Here is a 15,801-nt window from a genome sequence, read left to right as displayed (position 1 = left end):
TTGTAGTAGCTACTATCATGTCTCATTGCTACAACTCCCGTACGGGCTCGGGAGAGACAAAGGCTGAATGGCATGCGTCCTCCGATACACAACCCATCCAGCCGTACTGCTTCTTAACACAGCGCGCATCCAACCCGGAAGCCAGCCGCACAAATGTGTCGGAGGCTACACCGTGCACCTGGCAACCTTGGCTAGCGCGCACTGCGCCCGGCCCGCCACAGGAGTCTCTGCGCGATGAGACAAGGAGATCCCTACCGACCAATCCCTCCCTAACCCGGACGACGCTAGGCCAATTGTGCGCCGCCCCACGGACCTCCCGGTCACGGCCGGTTACGAAAGAGCCTGGACGCGAACCCAGGGACTCTGATGGCACAGCTGGCGCTGCAGTACAGCGCCCTTAACCACTGCGCCATCCAGGCCCGCATTTTTATTTTTTAAGCTGAATCCACTCATTTGAAGGAGTGTCCACATACCTTTGTATTATAGTGTATATACTTTCGGGAAGTTGTTAGACTTCTTGATGTTTGATATAGCTAGGGCTTTAACATACATTGTTTGGGGTTGTATTACTGACTGCTTATACAGGAATTCTCTGCGTGGTTGTCACTATTGTTTTCCTATGATTCATTTTTTACCTTTTATTTATACAGGTTTTTCTCATTGAGATAACATCTCTTTTCCAAGAGAGACCTGGTCCAATAGCAGCAGGGGGAACAATGTTTCAACTAAACAACTTACATACACCAACACAACATTAAACAAAACTATAAACACACATACAGTACAATATTTTTTTTTACGTTAAAAACACGAAAGTCGACTAAAAACAGCTGGCCTAAAAACAATTACACTCTTCTATGATATATACATCGATCAAGTGTTTAAACTCCACCAACGGAACTAGATCATCAAATTTTTAAATGTTCAGGAGAGAATTCCAGGACCACGGAGCTAAGTAACTAAAACTATTTCTACCATGACCTGTTCTAATTTTTGGTATTGTTAGAAGCAAATGAGAATGGGACAGTAATAGATATTTGTTTACTGACCTGACTAAAAAAGAACAGAGATAAAATTGTATTTTACCCAATATGGTCTTATAAATCAGTGTATACCAGTCTTTAAGCCTACGCCAGGTCAATGATGACCAGCCAACAGCGCTGTAGAGATCACAATGATGTGTTAGACATTTTTGATTTGTAATGAACTTGAGGGCTGCATGATACACTTATCATCAACCCACACACCCAAATATTTGTACACTTTAACTTGCTCTATAGTATGTCCAGCCAATGTAGCAATGACATGATTAGTAACATGCCTGGCATTTGAAAATACCATTCAAATGGTATTCTGGATTCTGTTGTATGATGTTAAATGCTCTTTGAGCATTTTCAAAAGCCAAAGATAAACTACTACCACTTGAATAAAGAACAGTGTCATCTGCATAAAAACTAACATCCGCTGTTTCAATAAGATCCCCAATGTTGTTGATATACAAAATGAAAAACAGTGGGCCCAAAATAGAACCTTGCGGAACACCTGAGCACACCTCTATGGACTTTACAACCATCCGCCATTACACATTGTGTACGAAGTATTAACACTACGACACACGTCTTGATTTCCTTTGTTACAATGGATCAGTGATTGTAAATGACTCAATCAGAAAAACATGATGGTCGTATGCATCTCTGTGTAAGAAGTTCACCCCTACCTTTATGATGTATCACTGATGATGTGTCACTGATTAGTTTAGTTATTTATTGACGTGTTTGTGTGTGTTTCCATCCGCAGGTGTTCTTTGCCTCGGTGCGGTCCGGAGGAGCCAGCCAGGTGTACTTTATGACCCTGGGGCGTACCTCTCTGCTCAGCTGGTAGAGAAAGACCATGCCCCCTCTACACTGGAAACCAACCAACCGCGTTTTACCCAACGTTCAGTGATGCCAACGGACAAAAGCCAACCATCTCCGTCTTAGCTACGACCTTCGACCCGGAGCATCATGTTATATTGAGGATACATACAACATCCAGATGCCGTCTCCCCAGCCGTGAATACCAGATATGAGAATTGTTCAAAATTAAGTTAATTGATTATAAAACAACAAAAATAAAAGGGGGAACGGTTTGCCCCGCTGTGGTGCTCAACTGATTGTGGACACGTCTGTGCGGGGTCGTTGCCCTGAACACCTGTGACCTCTGTGTGTGTCGTTCCTAGTAACTGACTGTGCTGTGGGCTTGAAGTTTACTAACTACTCTCTGCATCTTCTGCTCGTATTTCAGGAACCCCCTTCCACCCCACCCTTTTCCTTAGCGAGGGAGGAGCAGGGGTGGAGCATACAGTGTTAATGCTACAGTAGTGTATGTAAATGTATTTCTGTTTGGTACAATGATTGCTGACTGCAAGGGGGCGGAGGGGGTTGAAGCTGTCAGTCATGGAGGAGGCGGGAGTAGAGAAGCCGAGCAAGGGAGCCAATTTGTTCGATGCCATGATGACAGAAGGTGGAAGGGTCCAAGGCGTTTTACCGTAAATCTGGTAGTATCTGAGAGGACTCAGCTGGACTGTGTGTTGATAGAGTTAAGACAGCTACAGTATTTTAATGGGCGCGGTCAAAGAAAATGATTTTATCCGGATGGACTTCAGACTAGTATTTTTTATTATAAATTCCCTAAAAAAAGTGAAACTATGTGGAGTTAATATTTCTTTTACCTTATTTTCTAAAATCACATTTGCACAGTCTCCAGTTTGCTTGATTTTATTCCAACCCACAACACATTGAAGTGTTTTAGGAGTTAGAGAGAGTGGGTGGGTTAGAAAAGGAAACCATGTCTATGTATAATAAAATGTCATTTAATCTCATCCATAGTTTCAGTGGTCATGGGAGTGGATCCCTCGGTGATCTGGCTTGGACCATCAGAGGGTCCAGGATGGAGGACATGGTCCGGATGTGAATAGACAGATATAATAAAAGAGAGTGGAGGAGAAGGGTAAGGTGATAGTATTTTGTGTGTGTGTGTGTGTGTGGTTGGTTGGTTGGTTTTAAAGGGGCCAATAGATGAGAGAGGAGGGGTGTTGATGTACGTTTTTGTAGCAGAAAGGTTACACATGGTCAGCACAACTCAATGGACTCCTAGTCAGTGGATAGAACAAAACAGTGTTTTATTGTTCTTTTGATATTTCATTTGTATCTTTTCATGAATGCAGTGCACTAAGTGTCAAGAATGTAGAAAGAAGTATACTGTGTGGTGGTCAAAGGCATGAGACTTTTATTTGTGTTCCTTGTCTCAAGTGATTGATTTCGATGTTCAATTTCAAAGTAACACAAGTGAATACTAAATGAAGGCTCCGCTATTAAAGATGTTGATTTTCCTTTCAGAAACTCAATGTTTTAAAGTGCATCAGAGCTGGAGAGGGAGCAGCTCTGAGTTGAGACGATGCTAGGCTATAGTAGTTTTCTGTGGAGCCAGTATGCTCACAGTAGCCTAATCAGCCTTATTCACCAACAGGGCTTAGTCCTTAGTGTAACTGTAAACAACATGACCACGCTTAGCTAAGTCGTCTTGAGCACGGTACATTTGTCCATCTTGTGCAATGTCAGCTTATCAATCAATGGAAGGCAATAAAATACAAAACAACTTGTTTCAAATCAGAGGAGAGCAGTCTGGTCACCAGGAGCCAGAACACAGGTGACCTGACCATTGTGATTCTACAGCTCTCGTCTGACGGTGTTCATGACGGAAACCCACTTTGGGCAGAATCCTTTTTTTCACTGTTAAAGGCTATAGTCTGTACAGATATGTAAAGAAGACTATTCAATTAACTGCAATATCCCCTGCTACGGCTCTCCCACAACAGTGGTGTATCTAACCTTCGTTGACCATGGTGACAAACAAGAACAACATCAACAACAGGCTATAATCTTGTTTTGTAATGTGGTGATGGATCAAAGCTATTTCACCCAAGTGGACAGACTCTGTACACTGACTATGTGTCCGACAGTGGGTCAATGATCTCTGAGTTGGGTCTTTCTCGTACTAACAGTCATGTCATTATGTGTGTAGAGCTGTGGGAAAGGCATTGCAAATTACATGTCACAGAATTGTTTCACGAGCCAACTTGTATATGGAAAAAGAAACCAGTTTGAAGAGCGAACCCCAATGCTGTATGTGTGTGTTTAATAGCCTCCCAATGCTGACCCACTATGTCTTTCTGGTTGCATCAAGGCCTTCATGAGGCATAAGTTACTTTATTAAGATTATGGTTATTGATATTCTTATTAATGGAAAAAGATTTAACATTTTTGCAATCTGAAAAGCAGTCGCTTGCTGATTTAACGTTTTTAAAAAAGTGCTAAGATGGCAACATTAAATGTTTTTCTTTAAATTACAAAACCATTTCGTTGATCTCACTTGAAGCATTTTGTATTCTTAAGTTTTAACTTGGTTAAGAAGCTTAATAATGGTTTCTGTAAGTTTATGTACTCTGCAGTGGTTGAATATTATAATGCTCACGTTAGGTCGAGAAAATTGAAATGTTTACAGAGGCAATGTTTTGTTACACTAATGTGCATCATATTTATGTTTTTTTGTTGCTTGTTTTGTATTGAACGTTATTTTAGTCAATAATCCTAAATGATGCCATTGTTTTTCTCGCTCAAATAACCAACTCACAACACAATAAAGAATACACTTGCAATATTTAATTTTCCAGATGTTCCCATAACATTAATCCAGCGTTGTGGGGACATTGTTGTGATGTACAGTCCGTTTCCTGCAGGCTTGGATGTCAGTCAGGTTTGGGTGTTTTTCTCCAGTGTTTCTGCCATGCTACTCTAATTTATGTCCTCTCTATGTATGACAGGAAGTCCTGTATTTTCCTGAAGTTTTTTTTTCTTTGAATAAACTAAAGTAATTTAAAGACTTTCTGGAGTATATTTCTCTACATCATTTCCCCTGTTGGTCACCCCTATGCGGCTATAACAGCCTCCACTCTTCTGGGAAGGCTTTACACTAGATGTTGGAACATTGCTGTGGGGACTTTCTTACAGCCACAAGAACATTAGTGAGGTCAGGCACTGATGTAGGGTGATTGGGCCTGGCGCGCAGTCTGCGTTCCAATTCATCCCAAAGGTGTTTGATGGGGTTGAGGTCAGGGCTCTGTGCAGGACAGTCAAGTTCTTCCACAACGATCTCAACAAACCATTTTTGTATAGACCAAGCTTTGTGCATGGGGGCATTGTCATGCTGAAACAGGAAAGGGCTTTCCCCAAACTGTTGCCGCAAAGTTGGAAGCACATAATTGTCTAGAATGTCTTTGTATGCTGTAGCGTTAAGATTTCCCTTCACTGGAACTAAGGGGCCTAGCTCGAACCATGAAAAACAGCCCCAGAACATTATTCCTTGTCCACCAAACTTTACAGTTAGCACTATGCATTGGGGCAGGTAGCGTTCTCCTGGCATTCGCCAAACTCAGATTTGTCCGTCGGACTGCCAGATGGTGCATTTCACTACACCCGCAATAACATCTACTAAACATGTGTATGTGACCAATAAAATGTGATTTGATTTGAAGCGTGATTCATCACTCCAGAGAACACATTTCCACTGCTCCAGAGTTCAATGGCTGCAAGCTTTACACCACTCCAGCCAACACTTGGCATTGCGCATGGTGATCTTAGGCTTGTGTGCGGCTGCTCTGCCATGGAAACCCATTTCATGAAGCTCCCGACGAACAGTTCTTCTGCTGACGTTGCTTCCAGAGGCAGTTTGGAACTCGGTAGTGAGTGTTGCAACCGAGGACAGACAATTTTTACGCACCTCAGCACTCAGAGGTCCCGTTCTGTGCGCTTGTGTGGCCTACCATTGTGGCTGATCCGTTGTTGCTCCTAGATGTTTCCAATTCACAATAACAGCACTTACAATTGACCGGGGCAGCTCACTGTTTGTCTATTTATATTATGATGGCCTTGTTCACGTAAAGAAATTCTATGTGTTTACTAATCTGTCCATAACTTCTGCAAGGAATTGGGTGGAATATACCAGACCTGCACTTATAGATTTGGTACTAGGGATGGTAGAGCCAGTGTCATGAAGGTCTGTAGCTGTTCTCTAATATACAGTATCTATGTTATAAGTATTGTGTAACGGTGTATCTCTTAAGGTTTGTTTGAGGCGAGTGTGTAGGTGGTAGACATGAATCTGGATTGGTGTGTGGGTGTGAAAGCTCAGATGGAAAGGAGAAGTCACGATAATGTCATGTTTCTTAACAGAAAATGTTACTTAACTTTGACTTATGTAAGGTAGCTTTGTCTGTTTCAGAAAAACCATTACGTCTGGAGACACATCGTCATCCTCTTTCTTTCATATATTATTCCCTCTCTATTTTCTCCAACTGCACCCGGTGACCTCCATGAATAGGAATAAATAGACTTGATCTATGACATCACGGCTTCTGGGATATCAGCCCCTGCTCTTCAATAGGATTCAGTGTTAATGTTGCCGAGTCGTATCAAAACCAATCTAGTTGGAGAGTTCCCAAAACATGCAATGACGCTTAGTCAACGGTCGATACAAGTCACTGAACCCTACTGCCGTCCCTAGAGATGATGCATCACTCCCCATTGTTAATAAATATTTGTTAGAGCAGATGAGTGTGTGTGACTACTATACACTGAGTTAGTTGGCATTTAGTATCAGCACAGTGGCGACGGCTACCATCTTCCAACATGGTGACTAATATGAGTCTAATCTTGGTTAATGGAATGCTTATTACTACAGAATTGAGACATGCAGTGAGTCAGACGCCTAACTATACGTGCTGTCACTCACCTGGTAAGTATACTGGGGAATTTGATGGTCATATGACACCCAACACCAAGAAAACAAACAGTTTAGTCACATGGTGGACATGTACATGGCTGCACACATACTCATGCACACGGACACACACACACCACAGCTATGGGAGTTCAGTTACAATTACAGCAATCCACACAGAGAGACACAACTGCTTTTCATCCCTCCTGTCTTGAATATCATTGAATCTTTGCAGTTTGTGAGTGAACTGGATTGCATAATCTGCTGTTTATTTCCTCAGTGTGACAGTATAACATGCCTGTGTTCTCATAAAGCAAACATGTTTAAACAGAAGATGTCTAAGGGAAGAGGAAAATAACAGATGTAAACAGTTATACCCGATGTCTGTCTACTACTACAAAGCAGTTAAGGTCAACCAATATTGGGTTAAGTTGGGAAAATATATACGAGTATATTTGTACAGTACAAGCCAAACATACCTTATTGTCTTTGTGTATGTTTGTACTCATGTGTGTTAGTGTGTGTGTGGGTTTTTTGTTTTGGAAGTGGTGAGATGTCTTCATCATGAGCTGAGCTGTCCATTTTATTGGGAAACGTCAGAAATTTCTACGCTGGGAGGGAAATCTTAAGACTTAGAGTTTCCCGGAAGCGGCTTGTCTTGACTGACAGTCACATATGTATAAGAAGGAACATGTCACACTCAGAGGTCCACTGTGTCTTCTTAACTCTGGTGGTGTGGATTTACTGGAACAGAGCCACTGTCACTACCTCATCACTGTCACCATCATGGTCACCTGGGCAAACGTGAGTACTGATTCAATTCAGTAGTGGAAACTACATAGTACATTAGTTAGTGCTTTAGAATAAGGAACACCTTAGGAACTGTAGAATAAGGAACACCTTAGGAACTTTAGAATAAGGAACACCTTAGGAACTGTAGAATAAAGACAACTTTAGGAACTTTAGAATAAAGACAACTTTAGGAACTTTAGAATAAAGAACACTTTAGGATCTTTAGAATAAAGAACACTTTAGGAACTTTAGAATAAAGAACACTTTAGGATCTTTAGAATAAAGAACACTTTAGGATCTTTAGAATAAAGAACACTTTAGGATCTTTAGAATAAAGAACACTTTAGGATCTTTAGAATAAAGAACACTTTAGGATCTTTAGAATAAAGAACACCTTAGGAACTTTAGAATAAAGAACACTTTAGGATCTTTAGATTAAAGAACACTTTAGGATCTTTAGAATAAAGAACACTTTAGGATCTTTAGAATAAAGAACACTTTAGGATCTTTAGAATAAAGAACACTTTAGGATCTTTAGAATAAAGAACACTTTAGGATCTTTAGAATGAAGAACACTTTAGGATCTTTAGAATAAAGAACACTTTAGGATCTTTAGAATAAAGAACACTTTAGGATCTTTAGAATAAAGAACACTTTAGGATCTTTAGAATAAAGAACACTTTAGGATCTTTAGAATAAAGAACACCTGAGGAATTTTAGAAAAGGGAATAGTAGGTAGATGTTTAATTGTCTTGTCAATGCTATACATCAATACTATATTGATTTCAACTTTTAGTTTGTTCTGCTGTTGTTTTTAGTGTAGTTAGATATTTGCTGTTAAGACTTGTCTCACTATATTCAATATTTTTACATTACAATATACACTGAATGTACAAAACATTAAATAGACTGACCAGGTGAATCCAGGTGAAAGCTATGATCCTTTATTGATGTCACTTGTTAAATCCACTTCAATCCGTGTAGATGAAGGGGAGGAGACAGGTTAAATAATGATTTTTAAGCCTGGAGACATATTGTTAATGTGTGGCATTCAGAGGGTGAATGGGCAAGATGAAAGATATATTGACACAACTGTGGGAAGCATTGGAGTCAACATGGGCCAGCATCCCTGCAGAATGCTTTCGACACCTTGTAGAGTCCATGCCCCGACGAATTGAGACTGTTCTAAAGGCAAACTGAATATGAAGGTGTTTGTAATATTTTGTACACTGTGTATTTATATTAGACCATGTCTACCTGGGTGCAGCTCTAGAATAAATGTATATTACTGATATTATTAGTCTCTCCATGAGAAGCAGAGAGCAGGTACTCTTCTACTAGATCAGCTGACTTCAGAATTATATCAAATCACATTCCTGCTGAACATTTGCTATTATATCATTTACTGAACTGAAACTTTGACAACACACTTTTTTTAATAACTTCCAGCAGTATAGATAGATATCGGGTTTCACCCTCGGAGTTCTGTTTTTCGTCAGAGCTACCCCTTTGTCAGCGACTTCTGTCTGTGTGGGTGTATCAAAAAGGATTTTATGTCACATTACATTTTTAAGACAAGTGAAAAGTGTCTCTCCTAATCTCACAGACACACTCCAACATTACAAATTTAGCATGTGATTATAACAACACTCTGGATGCAAGGTCTACACATATGTTCTTATTCCTCCAGTATGCCATGGTTATCCTCAATCTGCTCTCGGCATTGTTCATCGCTCGCTCTGCCTGTGGACTACGACTACCTCCGCTACCTATGATAGGTAAGTGTGTGTGTGTATCTGTCTTTCTTTCTTTCTCTCTCTCTCTCTCTCTCTCTCTCTCTCTCTCGCTCTTTCTCTCTCTCTCTCTCTCTCTCTCTCTCTCTCTCTCTCTCTCTCTCTCTCTCTCTCTCTCTCTCTCTCTCTCTCTCTCTCTTTCTCTCTCTCTCTCCCTCTCTCGTACATTTGCATCTATATATGAATGTGACTGGTCTATGACTTATTCCTAAGAATGTACAGTACCTCCGGAAAAGTATTCAGACCCTTTGACCTTTTCCAAATTATGTTAGGTTACAGCCTTATTCTAAAATGTATGAGACATTTTTTTTTATCAATCTACACACATTACCCCATAATGACAAATCAAAAACTGTTTTTTAGAAATGTTTGCTAATTTTAAACGGAAATGTTACATTTACATAAGTATTCAGACCCTTTACTCAGTACTTTGTGGAAGCACTTTTGGCAGCGATTACAGTCGAGAGTCTTCTTGGGTATGACGCTACAAGCTTGGCACACCTGTATTTGGGGAGTTTGTCCCATTCTCTGCAGTTCACCTCAAGCTCTGTGAGGTTGGATGGGGAGGGTTGCTGCACAGCTATTTTCAAGTCTCTCCAGAGATGTTTGATCGGGTTCAAGTCCGGGCTCTGGCTGGGCCACTCAAGGACATTCAGAGACTTGTCCCGAAGCCTCTCCTGCTTTGTCTTGGCTGTGTGCTTGTCCTGTTGGAAGGTGAACCTTCGCCCCTAATCTGAGGTTCTGAGCGTTCAGGTTTTCAAGGATCTGTCTGTACTTTGTTCCGTTGATCTTTGTCTCGATCCTGACTAGTCTTCCAGTCCCTGCTGCTGAAGAAAATCCCCAATGCGTGATGCTGCCACCACCATGCTGCGCCGTAAGGATGATGCCAGGTTTCCTCCAGATGTGACGCTTGGCATTTTGGCCAAAATCTTGGTTTCATCAGACCAGAGAATCTTGTTTCTCATGGTCTGAAAGTCTTTAGGTGCCTTTTGGCAAACTCCAAGCAGGCTGTCATGACTTGGAAGAGTGTTGGTGGTTCCAAACTTCTTCAATTTAAGAATGATGGAGGCCACTGTGTTCTTGGTGACCTTCAATGCTGCAGAAATGTTTTGGTACCCTTCCCCAGATCTGTGCCTCAACACAATCCTGTCTCGGAGCTCTAAGGACAATTCCTTCGACCTCATAGCTTGGTTTTTGCTCTGATATGCACTGTCATCTGTGGGACCTTATATAGTGTGTGCCTTTCCAAATAATGTCAATTTAATTGAATTTACCACAGATGAACTCCAATGAAGTTGTAGAAACATCTCAAGGATGATCAATGGAAACAAAATGCACATGAGCTCAGTTTTGAGTCTATTAGAAAAGGGTCTGAATACTTATGTAAATAAGGGATTTCTTTTTTCTTTTTTTTAAATACTACCGTTCAAAAGTTTGGGTTCACTTAGAAATGTCCTTGTCTTTGAAAGGAAAGCACTATTTTTTGTCCATTAAAATAACATCGAATTGATCAGAAATACAGTGTAGACATTGTTAATGTTGTAAGTGACTATTGTAGCTGGAAATGGCTGATAAAAAAAAAAAATGGAAATCTATATAGGCATACAGAGGCCCATTATCAGCAACCATCACTCCTGTGTTCCAATGGCACGTTGTGTTAGCTAATCCAAGTTTTTCATTTTAAAAGGCTAATTGATCATTAGAAAATCCTTGCAATTTTGTTAGCACAGCTGAAAATTGTTGTCTTGATTAAACAAGCAATAAAACTGGCCTTCTTTAGACTAGTTGAGTATGTGTAGCATCAGTATTTGTGGGTTCGATTACAGGCTCAAAATGGCCAGAAACAAAGGACTTTCTTCTGAATCTTGTCAGTCTAATCTTGTTCTGAGAAATTAAGGCTATTCCATGCGAGAAATTGCAAAGAAACCGGAAAAAGTCAAGGGGTCTGAATACTTTCCGAAGGCACTGTATGTATACATTTATTGATGGTAACTGATGTGTTTCCCCAGATGGCTGTTTCAGGGTGTCTCCAGAGCCGGAGGTGTTCCGTGTGCAGGGTGAAGCGGTGGTCCTTAGCTGCGTTGTGTTTGACAGGGTCCTCTACAGACGATTCTCCCAGGCCAAGGCGGGTTACACCTATGTCATCGCCAAGGGAAATGGGACGGAGGGCATTGACCCTGACGAGGGGAAAGAGGGGCGGGTCCTGCAGCGTGAGCGACAGCTGTGGCTCCTCCCAGCTCGAACGTCTGACTCCGGAGCGTACTCCTGCATCTACAGGTAGATAAATCATCACAGCCATTTGCATAAGGCTTTCCCTTTAGTTCCTTACTTTTACTGTAGTATGTACAATATGTAAATATGTCTGTCTACCTGTCGTATATTGATGTCTGTCAGTTTAACACTTTATTATATTTTGACATGGACAATGTCATGGAATATCTAACATATCCTAAGCACAGGTTATATCCTGTGGTATCAGTGCTTAATATGTATTGCTTTTTCTTCTGTCATTTTCAGAAATGACACATTATGTGTAATTGGAAGCTTCACTCTACAAGTTTATGAGACCAAGCAAACTGATATTGAGAAGTTGTCTTATCCCATCTCTACACCCGTGGGAAAAAAATTGTCAATCAGATGTCCTCATTTAAAGGACTTCAACAGGACTGACGAAATAGAGTGGTATAAGGTGTGTGCAAACAATAGGCTACCTTTATTGCAGACTTCATTTAGGGTTTGTTTTGTCGTTTGTGCATCTAGCTATGAACCATCTACCTAAAGCATGTCTGGAGTTTTCCTCACTCAACTGTTTCCATTCACATAGGACTCCAGCCCGACAGTGCTTCCTGTTGGCAGTGGTCGCTACCAAAGACAGAGACAAGATGTGATCCTCATCTCAGACGTGAGGCCAGCAGACCAGGGCCTCTACACCTGTCAGCTTAGAGTCCACGTCAACAACCTCCAGTACACAGTCAGCAGGACCATTAACCTCAATGTAAAAGGTGGAATACCATAGCACGACAACAGTTTTATGGCTTTATCTGAGAACCCACTGACTGAATCCTGTGAATACCTCTCCATAGTTGTCCCATCATTTGCTCAATATTTTTAATCCACCATTTTGACAGTTATGATGCTCCTGACTTATGTGCGGCTGTATTGGTATACTGTGTTGTAATGGTGGTGTGTTCTGTGGACCTCTCTCTCCAGTGCCTGACCCAGTTCCCTACATTCAGACCACCAGGCCCATCTTTGACCCAGACACAACCCTAACCCCTAACCCTGGTCTCAGCACTGTGGAATGTGAGTGGATCTATCGTTATGCGGCTCAGAAAAGAAATGTCAATAACAGTACTTTCTATTTTTGACCAATTCACCTCTTCAAAAGCATAAATTGCTTACTTAGCGTGTATCACTTTATGTTGTTGATCGTGTACTTATGCTTAGGCTAGTGTAGTAGTCTTGGTCCTGGCTTTGTCTAATGCCTGTTTCTTTCCTTTTTTAGCCCCAGCAGTTGTGTCCCCCAAGATTGTGTCTCCTGCCAATGGAACAATCTTTGAAAGTCCATTGGGTGGGTGAATCACATTTGCATACTCTGTTTAACTTGAAAACCTATGTTTTGATTTTGGCTTGCATCCGTATTCTAACTGTACCACCTCTATCTAACCACATCCAGGCTCTGTTTTGGAGATATCCTGCCAGGTTTTCACAGGGAGCCAATCAGCGGACGCCACAATGGTCACATGGTTGGTGGACGGCCATTCATTGGATTCGTCCAACCTTGGTGGACGGGCTCTGATGAGTCAGAGGAGGTAATACATATTGCATGTGTCTCTTTAATTGTGTACACATATAATGTGCAAGGAAGCTCAATGAAGATTATTGCTTTGTTACCAGGGTAACCACAGTGGCTGGGGGTTGTTATGTTGAGGTGAATCTGTACATCATTGAGCTGTGTGATGAGGATACAAGGGCGGAGCTGAAGTGTGTCACTCAAAACCAGGGAGGAAGACAGGAGGTCATTGCACAGTTCAGAGTCGAAGGTAGGCCCATCTCAACTAACATATGATACATGCACTAGACCTGTACATATTGATAATTTTAACCAGGCAATTTGGGTCCTGGATGTTGATTGGCTGAAAGCATGTGGTATATCAGACAATATACCACAGGTTTGACACAAAATTACTTGTTTACTGCTCTAATTACATTGGTAACCAGTTTATAATAGCAATAAGGCACCTCAGGAGTTTGTGGTATATGGACAATACGCCACGCACGGCTAATGGCTGTATCCATGCACTCCGCGTTGCGTTGTGTATAAGAACAGCCCTTAGCCATGGTATATTGGCCATATACCACACCTCCTCAGGCCTTATTTCTTAAATGTACCATTGATTATGTGATTGAAACTCAAATCAAGCCATGAAATGTGTGTGTTTCACTCGCTCTCTCCCTTTCTCAGACCCCAGGTCCACATGGCTGATGGTGGGTGTAGCAGGGTCTGTTTGTTTCCTGACTGTGGTCTCCATCTTCCTTTACCTCCTCCTAAAACCCAGAGGAAAGGCTGACTACTTCCTGGCTCGACAGAACAGCACTTTTAGCTCTACTTTTAGCTCCACATAAACACCTCTCAAGTGATCTCGATGGCTATTTTTCTGTTGTTTTGTTACACAGTGTATACAAAAGTTGACTTACTTTAAACAGAATGTATACAATGTATTATTGTTATTAAACATATTTTTGAATGAATATCAAAAATAAAATATTTAATTTTTATATGAACGTGATCCATTTCTGATAAAGAATAAGGAGCTGAGGTGACAACGACAGAAGGTTCTGGTAGGCTATAAGAGCATTCACTCCTGTTCATCAGTGACCCGTGAACCACAACAGCAACAGTCACACAGGGATTCCAAGGTAGTAAGAAGTATCACAAAATTATATTTTAGCATATAGGCCTGCATATGACAATAATTATTTGTTTATGATTATTTTTGGTGGAATGAAATGAGACCCCTTCAACCATGTTATGGTTAAGCAATAATGACCAATATACCACGGCTAAGGGCTGTTCTTTAGCACAACACAACGCGGAGTGCCTGGACACAGCCCTTAGCCGTGGTATATTGGCCACATATCACAAACCCCAGAGGTGCCTTATTGCTATTATAAACTGGTTACCAACATAATTACAGCAGTAAAAATAAATGTTTTGTCAAACCTGTGGTATACGGTCTGATATACCATGGCTGTCAGCATTCAGGGCTTGAACCACTCAGTTTATTATATACACCTTTGCTAAGATGCCACTAGATGGTGATACATTACAAGGTGATTAGACTGACACTCAATATATTCTCTGTGTGAAGTCAATCACAAAAGATTCTGACTTGAGTCCTGCTGTGGTTAACAGTTGGAGGTAATTTTCTACAGCAAGAAGGAAAGGAATGAGATTTACCCTGCTGTCTGTCTATTGTTCTCTCTCCCTCCCTCTACGTGCCTATAGTTTTATAATAGCAACATAACAAATAACACACAGATAGGTGGGTGTCTCCCCTTCTTGGTGGAATCATGCCAGATTCCAAGTCCCTCCCTGCCGTGTTGCACAACGCTGCATTCTTTGCTTTTGAGCAGAAAGGTTTCTTAAGATCCAGAGGAAATTGTTACACATTCAGCCCAGAAACACTCCCAGACTACAGAAGAACTTCTGTTTGGGAAAACAGTGTTTTTGAGCATGTCTGATGCTTTTTAAATGTATATTCTTCAATATAGCCTTTAGGTTAAAATTGAAGATGGTGTTTTTACAGTCGTTTACTAGACAAAGTACATGGAGAAGCCTGTTTAATAGAAAAGGAATGTGACATGGACTTCAAGCTGTTCGGATAAGGCGTGGAACCAGAACTAAACTTCAGGTATGCAAACTTTTCCGCTCTGTGTCAGACGGATAGGGAGGGATACCTTGGCACAGATCAATCAATATGTCACTCTCTTTTCTGGTGGTGTTACATAGTGTGTCCATGTATAGTGTTTTCAATGTATTTGTGTAGTATCTTATCTGTGGTTGGTTGAAATTGTTTGTGTTGGTTTTTATAACATTTAGGTTGGACTTTTTTCCTTGAGGACAGCAATGCTATGTAAAGCTATGTATAGCTATGCTATATAGGGATGAATGAACCAATACATTTATTGTTACACAGAGAGATATGGAGTGCAGATCCGGGGAAGCTCGGATGTGTTGCAGAAAAAACAGATGTGGAGACAGGTGGAGTTGGCTGAGTAGAACAGGGTAAACAGATCCTGAGGGGAATCCAAGGTAGTGGTGGTGAGTAAAATCCAGAGCAAGGTAGTTGGGTGGTGAGATGTGGAACAGGAGACAGAGACAGAGCAGTAACTGCAA

General features: G+C 41.1%; 3 protein-coding genes across 22 annotated transcripts in view; all 3 read left to right on the top strand.

Moving 5' to 3' along the window:
- Nucleotides 1-4,923, top strand: part of LOC110520327 (mitogen-activated protein kinase kinase kinase kinase 4) — a 114,544-nt gene extending 109,621 nt beyond the window's left edge. For all 20 annotated transcript variants that reach the window (XM_036974859.1, XM_036974857.1, XM_036974858.1 and 17 more), the window contains one exon: nt 1,798-4,923. In XM_036974859.1, the coding sequence (XP_036830754.1) occupies nt 1,798-1,881 (84 nt within the window). In that variant the 3' untranslated portion in view covers nt 1,882-4,923. The remainder of the gene's footprint in view (nt 1-1,797) is intronic.
- A 2,613-nt stretch (nt 4,924-7,536) lies between these two features.
- il-1rii (interleukin-1 receptor type II) lies at nt 7,537-14,180 on the top strand. Its single transcript, NM_001124355.1, is given in 10 exon segments — nt 7,537-7,620; nt 9,299-9,386; nt 11,411-11,678; nt 11,919-12,090; nt 12,226-12,403; nt 12,612-12,704; nt 12,907-12,972; nt 13,078-13,213; nt 13,299-13,444; nt 13,867-14,180. Coding segments are annotated over 10 exon segments (1,326 nt in total). The 5' UTR covers nt 7,537-7,602; the 3' UTR covers nt 14,028-14,180.
- Nucleotides 14,181-15,002: 822 nt separating this feature from the next.
- The window catches only part of zmp:0000000936 (interleukin-1 receptor type 1), a 36,655-nt gene continuing 35,856 nt past the window's right edge, over nt 15,003-15,801 (top strand). The window contains exon 1 of the mRNA XM_036974836.1: nt 15,003-15,316. The gene's annotated coding sequence lies outside the window, so the exon portion shown is untranslated. The remainder of the gene's footprint in view (nt 15,317-15,801) is intronic.

This window comes from Oncorhynchus mykiss, chromosome 3, assembly GCF_013265735.2.
Source record: "Oncorhynchus mykiss isolate Arlee chromosome 3, USDA_OmykA_1.1, whole genome shotgun sequence".
NCBI lineage: Eukaryota > Metazoa > Chordata > Actinopteri > Salmoniformes > Salmonidae > Oncorhynchus > Oncorhynchus mykiss.
This window is presented reverse-complemented; position numbering and strand designations above follow the sequence as displayed.